The sequence below is a fragment of the Scardinius erythrophthalmus genome, assembly GCF_964197995.2.
Source record: "Scardinius erythrophthalmus genome assembly, chromosome: 21".
Lineage (NCBI taxonomy): Eukaryota > Metazoa > Chordata > Actinopteri > Cypriniformes > Leuciscidae > Scardinius > Scardinius erythrophthalmus.
The window spans coordinates 14,962,942-14,979,711 of record NC_138241.1 but is presented as its reverse complement, the minus strand read 5'-3'; the positions used below and the strand labels follow the sequence as shown (position 1 = coordinate 14,979,711).

Here is a 16,770-nt window from a genome sequence, read left to right as displayed (position 1 = left end):
CCCAAAATATGAATATTCTGTCATCATTGAATTACCAACATGTCCAAAACCTGTATGATTTCCTTTCTTCTGTGGAACACAAAATATAATTTCTTTTACAGTACAATTAAAGTCGTTCTGCAAAAGAAAGAAAGTCAGTTGCACATTTTGGTCAGAACCGTGTAGTCATTAATGTGAGTACAACCATAGGTAGTACTAATAGGTGTGATTTTATTACACAAAGCCACTTTCAGACCAGCCAAACTCACCCTTAAAATCTGCCAGTGTCCTGACTGATCCCCAGATGAATCCCTGAATCTCTGATGATCCCTCTGCCTCTTATTGTATCTGTCATTTAGAAATTACGTCTGCTACACTTCAAGTCCAATAAAATCCTGATAATAAAATCAAATACCTAAACAAAATTTTCCCTCAATTAACATCTTGTTTTCTCAGAACTCATTACTAAGTAATCAGTTATGGTAATTTAATTACTTTTCCCTTGAAAAGGTAAGGTATTAATCTTAATATTTCTGTTATTTAATTACAGTTGGGTCTGATGTAATTGCATTAAATGCTGTGTAGACTTCAGAACAATTCTATATACAACAGTGGATTTAACATACAATTTTAATGTTTAATGTTAAAATGACTGTTTTTAATGTAACCTTCTCCCTTTAAATACTTTGGTCAGTTCAAGAATAATATATGCAATTTTATATTATTTATTTGAAAGAATTAAAAGAACAGTTTCATGTATATCCTTGTATTGTTCAACTGGCTGAGGTTGATATGGAATTTAGAAAGTAATGAGTAATGTAACACTTTTCAGAGAAAGTAAATAGTACAGTAATCTAATTACACTGTTGAAGTAGCTTGCAATTAATGACTTTTTTAGAGTAACTTGCCCAACGCTGACTTAGTTGGATATCCTACTTTTACCCCCTGCAGGGAACAATCTGGTTATTTCAATAAGCTTAAAAAAAGATAAGAGTCATTTGTTGTTTGCATTAGATTATTTTTTTTTTTAGCAGGCTTGTTAATTTGTTTTATACACTACTGTTCAAAGGTTTGGGGTCAGTACGATTTTTTTTTTTTCAAAGAAATGAATACGGCTAGGATGCATTAAATTGATCCAAAGTGACAGTAAAGACATTTATAATGCTACAAAAGATTTCTATTTTAGATAAATGTGGGGTCAATAAATGCAAGTCTTAAACGACACATTTATAATTACATGAAATGGTTCTTAAGCATCAAATCTGCATGTTAAAATCAATAAACCCTTTTTTTAAAATATATAACAACATAAAAAAAGTTATTTGAAATTGTAATAATATTTCACAAGATTACTGTATTTCTGATCAAATAAACGCTGCCTCGGTGAGCATAAGAGACTTCTTTCAAAAACGTTTTAAAAATCTTTCTGACCAAATCCTGAAGCAATGAGCCTTTCTGAAATGTTTTGTACACTATGATAACGTGTTCTTGCTGAGGTTCAACAATGTGAATAAAATGTCGGTTCACAGGTCCAAGATGCCTTCAGATGTCGTTTAAGAAACTGTCAAGACCCCATGAATGCTGATGCGACCGGTACCTTCCCCAACGGGCATGCGCAGATCATGGTAAGAAACAACACTCATTCTTACACTGTACAGCCACAAACTCAGCTGGAATATGCTCTCCTCATAAAACATTTGCATCTGGCATGATGCTATTAGATGTATGTGCTGTTGTCCTCTTGATTTAATAAGAGTCTTTGTTATACAGTGTTATTGCTTAAACGGTTATGACAGGATATCGAGAATTGTCTTTGGTTAATTAAGAACATCAAATCTTGTATCCATGTCCTTTGGCTTTTCTCTGGCCTTTCCCTTTCTCCGATGGGACCCATTTGTCATATTTCACACCGGTCCTTCTCATCCTTCACTTGCTTGAGGGAGTAATTGCTGTTAAAATAGTTCCGGAGATGTGTGACCCGCGCCGAACCACTGGCACATAATGATCACAGTTCTCATTTATGTTTTGATTTAAAGTTTCTTTACTAGAAGCATTCCTCTATAATGAGGCCTCCAATGTGCAGACTTTCTTTGATTCGCCACTGTCGATGGCTCCTCTATTGTGATACCTGAATAATCTGACTCTATTTATAAATGGTTTCGACAGACGGCGGTTTTCTCTGAGGCTGTGGGACGTGGTCTGACTGCAGACACAAGCCAGTAAAATCGTCGCATTTTAGAATAATCCCATGATAGCATATATATGTTGGACTTATTCTAATTTTACATAGTTGATTAAACAGGAACATGCTTTTATGTCTGCAACTGTCCAAGTTAAAATAAAGCTTTAGTTTGTATGTTTTAGCACTGTCTAAATCAAACTCCTCTTGCATGTCTAATTTTACAATGGCTTTTTCTGCTTCTCTTTTTTTCCCACAGACGGATTTTGAGAAAGACGTGGACATTGCATGTCGATCAGGTAAGAAACAGATGGTGCACTATTAATGCGTTTCCTAATTACTTCTACTCTCTTGGGCCAAAAAAAAGGCCCAAGAGAATAAACATGCGGGTTGGGTTGCACATCAGAATCACAGAGAAGTCCCTGTGGAACCGGGATAATCATCCAATGTGATCGTTTTCATAGATAAAGTGTAGAGTTTTTTGATATATACTGATACATACATCGTTTGGACATCATTATTTATTTATTTTTAATTCCCTCTTTTTAGTTTCACAGAATATTAAATTCATACTACTTTTATTGCATTAACCCTTAAACGCATACCTTGGGACCCGGGGCATTATTCATTACCCTCCTCATTAATTTTCAGAAATCAACATTCTCAGTATTCCTCAATCAATTCATTATAAATAATATAAAAAGTTAATAAAAATGATACAATTTTAGAAAAATGCCTGTTTTCCTATTATTTTTTGTAAATAAAATAAATAAATCATATAGTCCCTAACTACCCTAGGTGTGTAACAGTGTAAGTATATTTTTTCTGCACAACTATAATTGAATCTTTGATGACTGAATAAGTGCAATTCACCTTTATTCCACACGGCGACAATGTCTGATACACAATGATGAAGTGACGTTTCACTCATAGTTCCCGCAGGCAGAAAACAAAAGAATAGGAAAAATCATCAGCAAAACTTGAAATGGCTCAGTGATTTACTGCAGAGCAAGAACTGAACACAATCAAATATTAGTGTCACTGTCACTTATGGTGGATCTGGTGGAGAAGCTGTTAGTGATCTAAATATCGATTTTGAAGATGTTGAAAATGATAGTTTTGAGAATATGTTTGAGATGGCGAATATAAGCCAGATGCTGAATGTACTGGGAAATGAGCTCTGATGAGGACAGTATGATGGTATAAAACATCTGCTCAAACTGAACCCTTCCAAGCTCCAAAAGGTAACAAAATATGCTTTATTTTATTCTTCTGTAATTGTTACTCTAATATCAGGAGAGTTTTATATTATCACAACTGGTAGAGATCCATCCGTGTTAGATATAGATCCGGGTCGCTAAAGACCCGAATATGTAATAATGATTGGTGAAACATTTATGCATTTAAGGGATAATAATAATATATAAACCTAATTCAGATGTATTTAATTGTGTTTAAATTATTAAGCTCACAATTGTGCTGGCATTTTCAGTCTTTAAATTTTCGTAAAACACTTGCATGTCTCTAAAGTACTTCAGTAAAAAAATAAAACATTTTAAAATATGTCCATACGTTGAAGATCATCAAAATCAGAATGAATCATAGTTATTTTATTCCACATATGTCATTCTCTTTTATCTTTAGTTCCTCTTTATCTAGCTGCCGTGTGGAATAAACATGAATCCATGAGTGTACTGTTTAATTGTCTCCCCGAAGTAAACTATTGGTGAAGAACAATGAAGCTTTTTAGTCCCTTGAAATTCATTCAAAACAAGATTTTTGTTTCAAGCCTCTAGACAGAATTATTTTATTGTAATACTGAAAAATGTTGTTTGAAAAAAAAATTGCTATTCTTCTGACATCCAGCCTACAAAGTTTAAAACAGTGTGACGTCTTCATTAGAGCCATTTTTCAGTTTTTATGTAGCTCTCATCACATTTCCACATTTGTCCGTCTGCACCGAAGGCGAAAATGTTGCGCAATACAACACAAGCACAGTTAATTAGACAGTTGTGTGTGGGATTAAGACCAGTTAGATTACACTATGGGCGGAGATACACAATGTGACGCCACAGAAATAGAAACCAATCAACCGCTAAAAGTTCCTCACTTATCACAGCCAGAGCTCATTTTGACATCGATATGAGCCACTAAATTACTTGAACTGCATGTCATGACAGTTGTTTGAATTTGTGTGTGTGTGTGTGAATTTTCACTTATGGCAAATGCTATTTAAAAACAATAATAATAATAAAACAGTTGAGTAACAAGGGCACAGTAAATCAGATAATTAGCCTATGCTGTAGCCCTGAAATGTAGCAAGTAACACAATTTGCTAAGCCTTTTGTTTTCGCTTTGAAATTAAGTGTAATATAACAGCGCTCTGACTCTAGTGTTCTTTATTAAAACTGGATTAAGATCAGCTCAGAGGTGATATTGTGTGACAGGGTGTGTCCTTCATTAGGACAGTATAATAAAACTTTAATCCAAGGTTTTACTTTGACTGCCAAAAACAAGAAGGGTGAGTCTCATAAAAATTAAGTCATATTTTACCTCTAAATAAAAATAAATAAATAAAATATAATTAATTCATTGAAGAGTTCAGATGCAAAAGCCTCTAAGTGCCATCTGAAATTTTCTTCTAGAATGATCATTTTTATAAAGCTTGTATATTTAAGTAAAGTAATTTCACTTAAATGGCAGTTAATAGGTAATTTGCAATTATTGAACTTAAATATACAAACTTGATAAAAAATTATCATTCTAGAAGAAAATTTCAGATGGCACTTAGAGGCTTTTGCATCTGAACTCTTCAATTATTTATTTTAGGACTATTACTATTTTAAATAAAATACCTATTAGTGAGAAATATTCACATGATCATAATGCATTGTTTTTATAAACTATATTGCAAGTTTTATACAGTAAAAAATAAAGACAGTACAAAGCATTGATATATTAATTTAAATTCTAAATGTTTTTCATTCTGGATTTTTTTTTTTGCATTTTAAAAACGAGCTTTCTTTTAACTTTTCTTTATTGCCATGCAAATAATGCTAAATGTAATGGTCATAAAATAAGACTAAGTTTCTTTCTTATATTATATGACCAGGACATGTTGACTGATTTGATGAGATTCACCCTGAGAGTCCTTGTCCTGAGCCTGAAGCCCTGCCTGTGTTCTTCTATCAGTATTCTGCTATGCTTCTCAGACGGCATGTTGTGTGATGCATTAGTGTGGACTCCCATCAGAGCTGGAGGATTTTTAAGCAGGCGTTGTTGTCCTCTGGTCTCCTTGTTGTTCTGTTATGAACAGTGGCAGTAATTCCCTTATGGATTTGTGGAGATAGAGCTGTGCTGCAGAGGACAGGCTGTTCTCAGTGCTGATGCTTCTTCTGACATTGCATCTGGAGATGTGTGTGGCTCTTTCAGGTGAACAATCAATCCAGTCTAAAAATGGACACATTTCTTTAACAGCAGGTGTTGTAAATGAGGTGAATGGATAGTACTTGTTGAAAATATCAGCTTAGATGGTTAGTGCTGATGGACTGGCACAACTAGGGGTGGGCGATATGGAAAAATATTATATCACAATTTTTTTTCATGTTAGTTTTACTATTTTGCAAGTGACTGAGCATTACAGCCAAACTAATGTCTCCATTTAAAAAACAAAGCCTTACAAGGTAAAAAAAAAAAGAAAAGGCAGACATTTAGGCCAAAGTGTTAGATTAGGCAGAAGTGCAAGAGATACATATTTTTGTTCTTATTTTTTAATAAATAAAATGACAAAGCTATACATAACATATACACAACATTATATATATGAAAAAAAATAAACAGTGCTTTGTTTTCAGCTACAGAAGCTGTACTTAACAGTAACATTCAAGAAAGAAATTAAATGAACAAATATAAAAATAAAATAGACTTTATGCATTGATTCTTATTAATACTACTATTAAAGTTCTCAGTCAAGAGCAGTTAGTGATTTATTAACATAGCCTAGTTCCCCCCCAAAAATCTAAATTGTCATCATTTACTTTCTCAAGTTGTTTTAAACCTGAATAAATTTCTTTCTTCTGTTGAAAATAAGTTATTTTGAAGAATGCGGCTAACCAAAGCCTGACTATAGTGTATTACCATAGTATATTCTTTCCTACTATGTAAGTCAATGGGGACCAGCAACTGTTTGGATAGCCGCATTATAACATCTTCTTTTATGAATACAGGTTTGGAACAACATCAGAGTGAGTAAATAATGACAGAAGTTCAATTTTTGGGTGAACTATCCCTTTAAGGACAAGCGGCAGCATGTTAACTATTAGGCTACTGTCCCTTTAAGACCGGCACGCATCCAATAAACACGCACATGACATGCACCTGACTTTCTCTCAAAAGTTTGCTTTCACTTTAGACATAACCAACTGTTTATGTAAAACTTGTGTGTATTTGACAGTATTAGCGCAATAAGTCTCAAAAGATAACTTAGTCCAGTAACCAGGCGCGGTTTGACAAGAGGATCATGGAGACATTTTAATCATCCACAATCAAAAATCGTGATATCGCACTGCCCTAGGCACAACCATGCTGTTCACCAGCAAATCTTGGTGGTGAAGTTGTTCAAATAGCACCTGGTCAAACCCCAAAAGTCTTGATAGTCAATCTTGCTTTTTAAATAAAACCTAAGAAGTGAAATACCCAAGCTACAATTGTTGTAGATCAAAACTCATTTGTATTGCAGGCATAATATTGGTCTCTTTTAAAAGAACACACTTTCTGTATTAATTAAATTGGTTCATGCCGATTAAACGTTTTGGCCCACAGCATGACATGTGATTCAACCAGAATGAACAGTTATTCTGGTAACACTTTATTTTGATGTTCCACTTTAGACATCCTACTAAGTAACTTTGCAACAACGTGTCAACTAGCAGTTATTCGAGTATAAGTAGGATGTTTGCTTAATATCTGCTAACATTTTATTTTGATGCTCCCCAACAGACATTCTATTGACTAGAAGTAACTTTGCAAGTACGTCAACTTATTCTACTAACCCTAACCTAACAGTCTTCTAATACTCTAATGAGAGTTAGTTGACATGTAAAGTTACTTTAATGTCTAAAGTGGACAGTAAAAATAGTGTAATGCTTTTGAATCTGCTTGAGTCTGTCGTTTTTTGTTTTTTTTTCACAGCTAGAATTGTAGCTTTACAAGTTAGTCACTTGTGTAAACATTAACTCTCACTAGGGCCTTGATGTGCCCGATCTATTATGAAATGTTCTGATTGGTTAAGTTGCTTGGTTATCTGTGCTTATCAACTTTTGAATCAGTTCTTTATAAACAGCGTATGTTTTTTTGCATCACACATTTTTACTAATGATATTCCTTCTACCCGCAGCCCTCCACAAAGACATGGGCTCCTGTCGAGCGGCCACCATCACTGGCACCCTCTCCCGCATCTCTCTCAATGATGAGGAGGACGAGAAAGGTCCAGAGGGGCTCAATTACTCCACATTGCCTGGCAACATCATGTCTAAAGTCCTCATCCAGCAGCCCTCTGGACTTCACATGTCCATGGGCATGGGCGATCTGGGAGAGCAGTGTATGGACAGCACAGCAGACATGAGGCGGGCCGTATACCTGTGTACGGACGACGCCACCAGGCAGAGCGAGCAGGAACTGAGTGTCCACGACCTGACTGGACACCCCCAGCCGGGACAGATGGAGACTGACTACATCGTCATGCCTCGCAGTTCGGCGTCAGGGTCCAGCAGTGTCCCCACCCTGCTGAAGGAGGACAGCAAGATGAGCATGACTATGGACTCTCTGTCGCACGACAGGCTGATGCATTACAAGATGGGCGCAGAGTTTAACCTCGGCCACTCGGGGATGGAGCACATGGGAATGGAACAGCAGTATCCCGTCCAGGCCGAACACATGCAGAATCTTCCCTTCGAGCCACGCACGGCCGTGAAGAACTTCCTGGCAGAAATGGAGGAGAGCGGAGGGCTGTCACGGAGCGAAACCGGTTCAACTATATCAATGAGCTCTTTAGAGGTGCGACTTCGAATCCAGCCAGTTAGGCAGACGCGTACTTTACACAAGTAAATCAATGCAGAGGCTTCTAGCTGTACAAGTGTACCGAACAGTGCAATTCATAATTCAGTGCTAGTGCAGTGCATTTTTACTGTTGCTACAAGTGTCTTATAGCGGCCAGGGTTTAGCATGTCCTTAACAGTCAGTTTGAAGAGTATCTCGCCGTCAAGTCATGATTATTAAGTTTTTTTAAAGCAACTTCACAGAAAATTGTTTTAATCCCCCAAATTAAGGCAAAGGCAAATGGCAAGTAAAAAAAAAAACTATTAAAAATATTGGAGTTAGTTAAATTTGTGAAGAATAAGAAGTAGCGACATCTTTTCTTCCATATTTTGATTCTGTCCAGTGGTTGTTGATTGACCCCTTCCTTACAATCGATCTGCCTCCATCCAGTTTATGCAGACTAAATGATTGGAGAAGTCCAGCATTCATCATGTCGTAGTACTGACATTTTGATTCAAAATTAAAATGATTAAAAAAGAGCTAATTTTAATCTCATGCCGTTTGAAAGGGAGAGTTCACCCCAAATTGTGATTATTTGACATAAGCCTTACTTTCTTATGCAGATCGCAAAAGAAGATATATTGATAACACTTTACAATAAGTTAACATTAGTTAATGTGTTAACTTGCATGAACTAACCATGAGCAATACATTTGTTACTGTATTTGTTAATGTTAGTTAATAAAAATAAAGCTGTTCATGTTAGTTCACAGTGCATTGACTTTTAATAAAGTAAATGTTGAACTTAACATTAACAAAGATATAATGACCTGCACTTATTACAGCATTTATTATAGATCATGCTAACTAATGTAGATAACTAATGAACGTTATTGTACAGTGTTACCAATATATCTGTTTTTCTTTGTCCAGATAATGAAAGCCAAAGCGGTTGAATGTTGTTCAGATCCCAACTTTCTTCACAATATCTTCTTTTGTGTTAAGTATGTACAACGGGTCAAGCGTTTGCGTACTTATGTAGAGTTTGTGTGGCCTTAAAGGTCACTGCAGAGGCACTGTAAGACATTTCAACCTCTCATCATTTCTGAATCATTGAAAAGCTTGTATCGACCAGCTGCCTTGAAGGGTAAACACATTTGAGCCAGATCCACAGCTGAAACCATTTCCTGCCAAAAGCTTCAAGGATTACAAGTCTAGCTCTGATGTGCAAGAAACATACTTGCTCGTATGTGACTTAGAAATGGGACCAAATGTCAGATTTCAGCAGAATTATTTCTCTAGGTTTCATAACAACATTATTTTTTGTCTTTTCTGTCTTGGTTTTACAGAGAAGAAAGTCGAGGTACCAGGATCTAGACTTCGAGGTGAGTGAAACCTCTGCTTGGCGGAGTGCATGCGTAAGGCCTTTGTTGCACCAAGCGAAGGGCCATTTGTTGCGTTTGTGTTTCACCCCTTTAATTTACAACTACTTTGTGTAGCACTTAAGCTTATTGGAGTAGCATGTCCTGACACAACTGCGATTTATGTAGCGTTGTGTGGTTTAGCATAAAAGCAATGCTGTCAGCCACCACATATTCCCATTTTATCCTTTTACATCCCTTGACTTCAAGCTGAAAATCAAAAAATAGCCTGTATATTTTCACATTTTTAAGGTCACTTGCAGTATCCCCCAGAGCGTTCCAGCCCTTTACCGAAAACTGAAATTGAATGTCAAGTGCTACCACTGACCCTTCATATATGCCAGTGCCGTTTGTCATAACCTTGTCATAGCATTCAGACAAATTTGCAGGGTGAGCACGGCGTTTTTATACGGTGATAAAATTTTTGAAAGTAGCCAGGTTTTTTCCTGTTGCAAAGTTCTGGTTCTCAGCTTGACTGAACTCCAAATCCCACTCCCTACCCCTTCCCCTCCCCCCTCCCACCCTTGCCATTGCAGAAAGTCATGCACACCAGGAAAAGGCATATGGAGCTGTTCCAGGAACTCAATCAGAAATTTCAAACCCTGGACCGATTTCGAGACATACCAAATATGGGCGGCATGGTGAGTAACAGGAAACGGGGTTCAGTGTGTCTCATTACCAAGTACTGGGGGGTGCCGCGTTGTCTGTGTTGGCTGTGTCTTCTCGTGGCGCCCCAGTCTTGTGCACAGGAAGTGAGTGACTGAAGGAATTAATAGTTATCCACCCAATGTATTCATGTGGAAAAATAGCACGCCGCCTGCCCCGGGGGGTGGAAGAGGAGGTATTAAAGGATGAGAGAGAGGAAGAGCGACTGAGCCATCATTGTGATCCATGCTCATGCACTCATTCAAACACAAGGCCATAAGCTTCTAACATGCTTATTATTTCTTTTTCAATTTGCTAATCATTGCTTGGCGAATGCACAGGACAAAAAACCCTTGATTTGCTTCAGATATTGGAGAGGTTCTCTGTGCTTTCCGCAGTATGCTGCACAAATGATCTGTAATTGTAAGGCCGCTGGGATTATTAGATTCGAGCAGGCCAACTGCAGCAACTGCATTCCACCATCCAGCACCATGTAGGAGACTAGCGTTCAGTGTCATTTTGGGTTACAATCTCAAGCTTACTGTCACTGAAAGATTCACTTTGATTATAAATGGAGATTTTTAGATACGTTTCTTTATTTAACTAGCATGCATTTTCTGTGATCAGATCACAATCCAAACGCTCTTGGCCTCGATAAAAGCCAGTGCTCTCAAGACAAATTGTGATTGAATCACTGAAACCACATTCTGAAATTATTTAATGCAAGTGCAAATGTTAAAGGGATAGTTCACCCAAAAATGAAAATGACCCCATGATTTACTAACCCTCAAGCCATCCTAGGTGTATATGACATTCTTCTTTCAGACGAATACAATCAGAGTTATATTAAAAAAAAATGTCCTGGCTCTTCCAAGCTTTATTATGGCAGTGAATGGAGGACGAAATTTTGGAGCCCATAAACGTGCATCCATCCATCATAAATGTACCCCACACGGCTCAGGGGGTAATAAAGGCCTTCTAAAGAGAAGCAAGCCAAGCAATGCGTTTGTGTAAGAAAAATATCCATATTTATAACAAACTAAAATAACTAGCTTCCGGCAGACGGCCTAAGCAAGCCAAAAGAGGAACCCCTGACACAATGTAGGAGTAGCGTTAGCGCGGTTCAAACAAACTCAAGCTCCTCCGACATTTCTCTTTAAAAATTCTCGTTTTAGACTTCTAATTGGTGACTGGTGTTTCGTTTTTCTCTATCCTCTGCGCTTCCGCGTTTGTCAATGCGTCATGCATCAGGTCAAGGGTTACTCTATCACCGTAAATCGATGCGTACAGCCATTTGCCGGAAGCTAGTTATTTTAGTTAAACGTTTTAAATATGGATATTTTTCACTTCTGAAGGCCTTTATTAACCCCCGGAGCCGTGCGGAGTGCATTTATGATGGATGGATGCACTTTTATTGTGCTTCAAAATGTCATCCTCCATTCACTGCTATTTTTTAATATATCTATGATTGTATTCGTCTGAAAGAAGAATGGCATATACACCTAGAATGGCTTGAGGGTGAGTAAATCATGGGGTAATTTTCATTTTTGGGCGACCCATCCCTTTAATGAGGTTTTGCGATATGGTCACCTGCTTTAAAGAACAAATATCCCATGATTTATTTCATTTTAGATTGTTAATCCAATGTAGACTCACAGAGGCACTTTAAAACTTTTTCTCCTCTTTCATTCACTTGTAAAGCATTAGCGTTCTTTACCGTGAGAATATTTCTAAAGCAGGTAATAGACCAAATGCTTTTTAAACAGTTAATATGACGGAAAGCATTTTGAATTATCCATCAATGAGGTGAAATTTCTGTTGTAGTTTGTAAGTGGCATTTCCATATTGTGCAGCTAAGTGCGATTAGATGCAAGCGTCCAGACACAATCGTGATTCAAAATGCACGAGTAACACTTTACAATGAGGCTCTAAACTTTAACATTAACTAAGGCATTGGGCTTCATGAACTAACTGTGAAATTCTCCTCGACTGCATTTATTAATCTAGGCTAATGCTAATGTATACATACATTACAAGTTGTATAAATTAGCATTAATGTATTATGAAAGAACATGAATTGCCAATGAGCAATTTGATTTAGAAGTTAACCTAGTCCTAGATTAATAAATGCTGCAAAAATGTTCCATTCTTAAGAACCCTAATGCATTAGCTAATGTTAACAAAGTGAACCTTATTGTACCGTGTTAGCAATGCATGTTTATAACCGGTGTAGTCGTAGCTTCTGGCGGCGTGTCCATTTGGTCACGTTACTCTTTTACCCATGTTCAATCAGCTCTGCAGGACTTTGCCACTCACTGCCTGTTGCTTAGTAACCAACCACTGAAAGAAAAAAATGATCCTGTGTTTTTATTCACTTGAAAAATCTGAGATGTTCCTGAATCTGGAAACACTCCAAACATGCTGTCAGGTCAAACACTTTGATTACCGAGCTCTGGATGTGTATGTGCAGCGGCCCCAAAAAATGGTTTTGGGACACAAATGTAGGAATGTCATTGCATGAATTAGCAAAATATCAAACCAAGTGACATGACGTTTCTTTTCAAGAAAGACCGAACCAGCACAGCATCATTTGTTGGCCACTTGTATTGATAAGCTATATCTAATGCAATGACTTTCATATATTTCAAGTGTCCAAATATTTTTTAGGGCTGATGTAAGAAAACATGAATTAAAGCTTGATGATTCATGTCCATGAGCAACTTTCTATGTTTGACAGCATCTCTACAAGTAACCATCTTGAGATTATTTCTAACACGGCGCCTTCTCGTCCTTTTCCGTAGGACAAGGCAATGCAAAACAAGAACCCCTGGGAGAGCTTCAACCCGGCAAGTGAATATCAGAACTACGCCACAATGAATGTACTAGAATCAGACACAAAGAACTCTCTGGAGATGACTACCGCTGAGTGGGAAAAGTGTGTCAGCCTCCCTTTGGACGTCCAGGAGGGAGACTTTCAGACAGAAGTCTGAGGAATAATGAAGCGTTAGCAGGGACGCGGATGAAGGTGGACATATTTTGCACTGATCAAAAAACGCAGAAGACTTTTCATGCAGCCTTGGAAAGACATATCTGGATTCTAGGAGTATAGCAGGGACAATATGTGCCAATAAGATTTCAAAAAAACAAACAAAAAAAAAGACAAGGAAGAAGGATGGATAAAAAGATGTTAGAAAAAGACAAAAAACATCTGTGTTATCTTTTTTTTTTTTTTTTTGTATTCTCACTCGTGTATTTAGTGGGGGGCAGACATGTACAATATCAAAACATCATGTGTTTCAAAAGTACCACGTGGAAAACATTCGGTTCCGAAAGCGCTATCTTTCCAGACGAGACCTCAAAGAGAAAAACGACACGACGTGACGTCCACCCACGAGCGGCGGCTGGGTTCGGTTTTTTGTTCGGCGGGAGACGAGCCCAGGAACACAATGTATATACTTGAGCAGGTTTTTAAAAAGTTTATAACAAGTCCGTTTGGCCATGACTACACTTTTTACTTTATAATATGAAAAGACAACTATTCAGAGGCAAAGAGGATTTTTTTCTGTCATTTAAAAATGAATGTTTGTCAAGCTACATTCTTCATTGCTTTAAATGCAATAAAGGTAATACTCACTTTTTTATGAATAATATATTTCAAATCTTTAATACTGCAGAATCTGCCTGGAAGCTCAGTAAAGCTCTCTCATCTGCAGCCCTGTATAAAATATTTAAAAATCAAAAATGTTGTATGGTGTAAATAAAACTTTTGTCTACATATGTTTTACTTGTGCCAAGTTTATTTTAATGAGAAAAGAGAAAATGCCAACTTGATGAGAGAGTTATAGCGAAAAATGTTAACATTTGAAAAAGGAATGTAAATAAAAGAGGAAATATGTTCGTACTGCTTCAGAGAACTTGTCGACTTACTCCTGTGTCGTGCTACGTGTCTCTGCTGACGCCTTTTTCTGGACACACCAATCCCGGTGGACGAATTCTCATTCTCAAAGTCCTTCCTTCAACAGCAGCAGAAAAAGGCTGTATAATGACTTGTCAGACCTAAAGGCAAATAACAACAGGGGATTTTTAACGGCCATTAGTGGAAAGAGGGAGATGTGTTCGGCAATGGCTATAAAAATAGCACCGCGGACTGCGCGGAGCTAAAAATAACAGGAAGTGTAGTCACTTCTGGGTAACGGCGCACCGCATATGGCGTACCTTAAATTACGCAGTATGGAGAGAGAGAATCAAACCGGAAAATCGACAAAACATCTTGCACTTTAAGGTGACACTTTATTCCGATAGTCCACTTTAGATATGAAGTAGTCTCCCCCTCTGCTACAAAACAAAAGCTGCGACAGTTGAGTGCATGAAGAGTCCAGCATTCCACACTTTGTTTTTTGTTTTTCTCAGAAATTAAGTGAATTATCCAGGTATTTAAAGTGCACGTTTTCTTTTTGGAATATACAGCAGGAACTAGGAACGATTTTAGTTCTAGGAACTCCATTTGGAGGAACTAATTTAGGTCCTACTTTGGAGTAGGGTCTAAACCATAGACTGTAAAAAATATGGACAAAGCGTCTGTGACGTCACCCATAGACTTTCTGAAGAACGGTTTTGAAGCCGTTTATGGGGGGTATGGGCGGCGCCCACCTTCTGACGCAGCGCGCGTCTCTCAGCTCGCTCTGCTACTCCGGTTATCTCTGTGTATATTTTAGGCAACGAAATATGTTATAAAACACCATACTAGCTCTTTTCGTTTTCATTTAAAGAAATCTTAAACATTATAGCCACACAAATGTGGTTCAGGCAACGCGTATTGATTATATTCACTGCATAACGTTTGCCTATTTATAACAAAACGAAATATAAAACACAACCCTGCCGCTTTTCGTTTTAAATATAATATAAAAATATTAAACATTTTAATATGGTCCAGGCAATATGTGCATTTGTACTAAACAACAGATTTTGCAGTAAACAACATTACAGATCATCTTCGTATTAAAATTTAAAATGACAAAACTCAACCCAGTCTCTTTTTGTTAAATTTCAGTTTTATCAATATTAGCCATTATAAAAGTATAAGTAAAAGGTACAAGAAGCTATACAAATAAAGCAAACAATTCAGTCAAACATACAAAGTCAGCGCTCTAGTCTAACCATACAACGGTAAAGTTAAATAGCTTATAAAGTTATGAAACTTCCCCTCAGCCAAAACGATTGCCCAGGGAACAAATTATAGATTTACAAAACCAAAAATCGCCCGTTAGATATAGACAAGACGAATTATATCTCATGTTTATCCACTACAGAGACGCCAGAGTCAGCGGCAAACGTCAGAACGACTAGCCGAGGAAAGGCTGTTCCAGGCGGGGTACATGAACGCCGAGCGCCCGGTCATCATCGCTGGATCTCACAACTGGATAAAATTTTCATAAATCTTTAAATAAACCACAGATTTGAGCTTTAAACAACTACATTCTCGCCTGAAAAACTCTTAAAACTACATTTCATGACACAGAAACAGTAGTATTATATTTCAACGGTGTTAAAAAATGGCGCTTCTTATGTTGTCATTCTCCTTGGCGCAGCCTAAGCTGTCAATCAAGCTGTCAATCAAAGTTAACCACGCCCTTATTTGTTATACATTTTATATCTAAATACGATCTAAACTAACGAGTTAGAAAAAAATTCACCCCCCTCACAGTTGTCAGGCACTCGGAAGCTATCGAAAAATACATTAAAAGTCCATGGGACCAACCTGTAAAAACATGAATTTATGCTGTGAAAACGGACATTACACTATGGACATTTGCTCCCTTTTGGGACCTCCCTCTAGCGGATTTTCGATGTATTGCAGTTTTTCGCACTTCCGGGTAGGCTTCATTTTTCAGATTAGAATGTTGCCGCTTGGTCTAAACCAGCACTATAGGAACTACCCGTGACGTTAGTGTACGCTGATTGGCCGAACGCACGCGGAACACCAGCACCCGCCATTTTTAAAACAGCTAGAATGTAAACACACAGATCATAGCCTATATATTTACTCCAGAAACTAACTGTACAAACATGGAAAACAGTGATAGATGGGTCTCTAAACCTTTATGCTGAAGAGAAAATCCAACGCAACTTTGAGGGGACCAAGTCAAACATGATTATGTATTTCTGCCCAGCTAGCAACACTGGACATCAACCACACGGCATAGGCTAATAACCTTTTTTTCATATACTGTCTACTTTCTATAACAGTTCTATCTAATAACATATTAAACAGTACTGATAGACAGATCACTAACTAATAAACACAGAGAATGCGAGCATTGTTTGCTCTGGCGTTCTCAGCGCCGCCAAAATAAAGGTCCGTCGCGCCGTCAAAATAAAAGTCACTGTGCTTGCGTCACTCCCTTACCCCTCCTACCAGTTTCTAGGGCCACTTGGCCAGTTTGAACGCAAACAGCAAAACCGAGTTTGGGGGAGAGTAGTTCTTAAAACTGTTTAGAAGTGGACAGT

The 16,770-nt window shown here is 37.5% G+C and overlaps 1 protein-coding gene across 3 annotated transcripts in view; it reads left to right on the top strand.

Annotated features, from left to right (window-relative positions):
* Positions 1–14,158, top strand: part of adgrb3 (adhesion G protein-coupled receptor B3) — a gene marked incomplete at its 5' end in the record, with an annotated part of 190,655 nt that extends 176,497 nt beyond the window's left edge. Inside the window, 6 exons of one of the 3 annotated variants that reach the window (XM_081351642.1) lie at positions 1,509–1,604; positions 2,418–2,457; positions 7,554–8,212; positions 9,544–9,579; positions 10,152–10,256; positions 13,062–14,158. In XM_081351642.1, the coding sequence (XP_081207768.1) occupies positions 1,509–1,604; positions 2,418–2,457; positions 7,554–8,212; positions 9,544–9,579; positions 10,152–10,256; positions 13,062–13,250 (1,125 nt within the window). In that variant the 3' untranslated portion in view covers positions 13,251–14,158. Of the gene's footprint in view, positions 1–1,508; positions 1,605–2,417; positions 2,458–7,553; positions 8,213–9,543; positions 9,580–10,151; positions 10,341–13,061 lie in introns of all 3 variants that reach the window. The other 2 variants (XM_081351641.1, XM_081351640.1) reach the window with 2 other exon arrangements.
* Between the last annotated feature and the right edge of the window lie 2,612 nt (positions 14,159–16,770).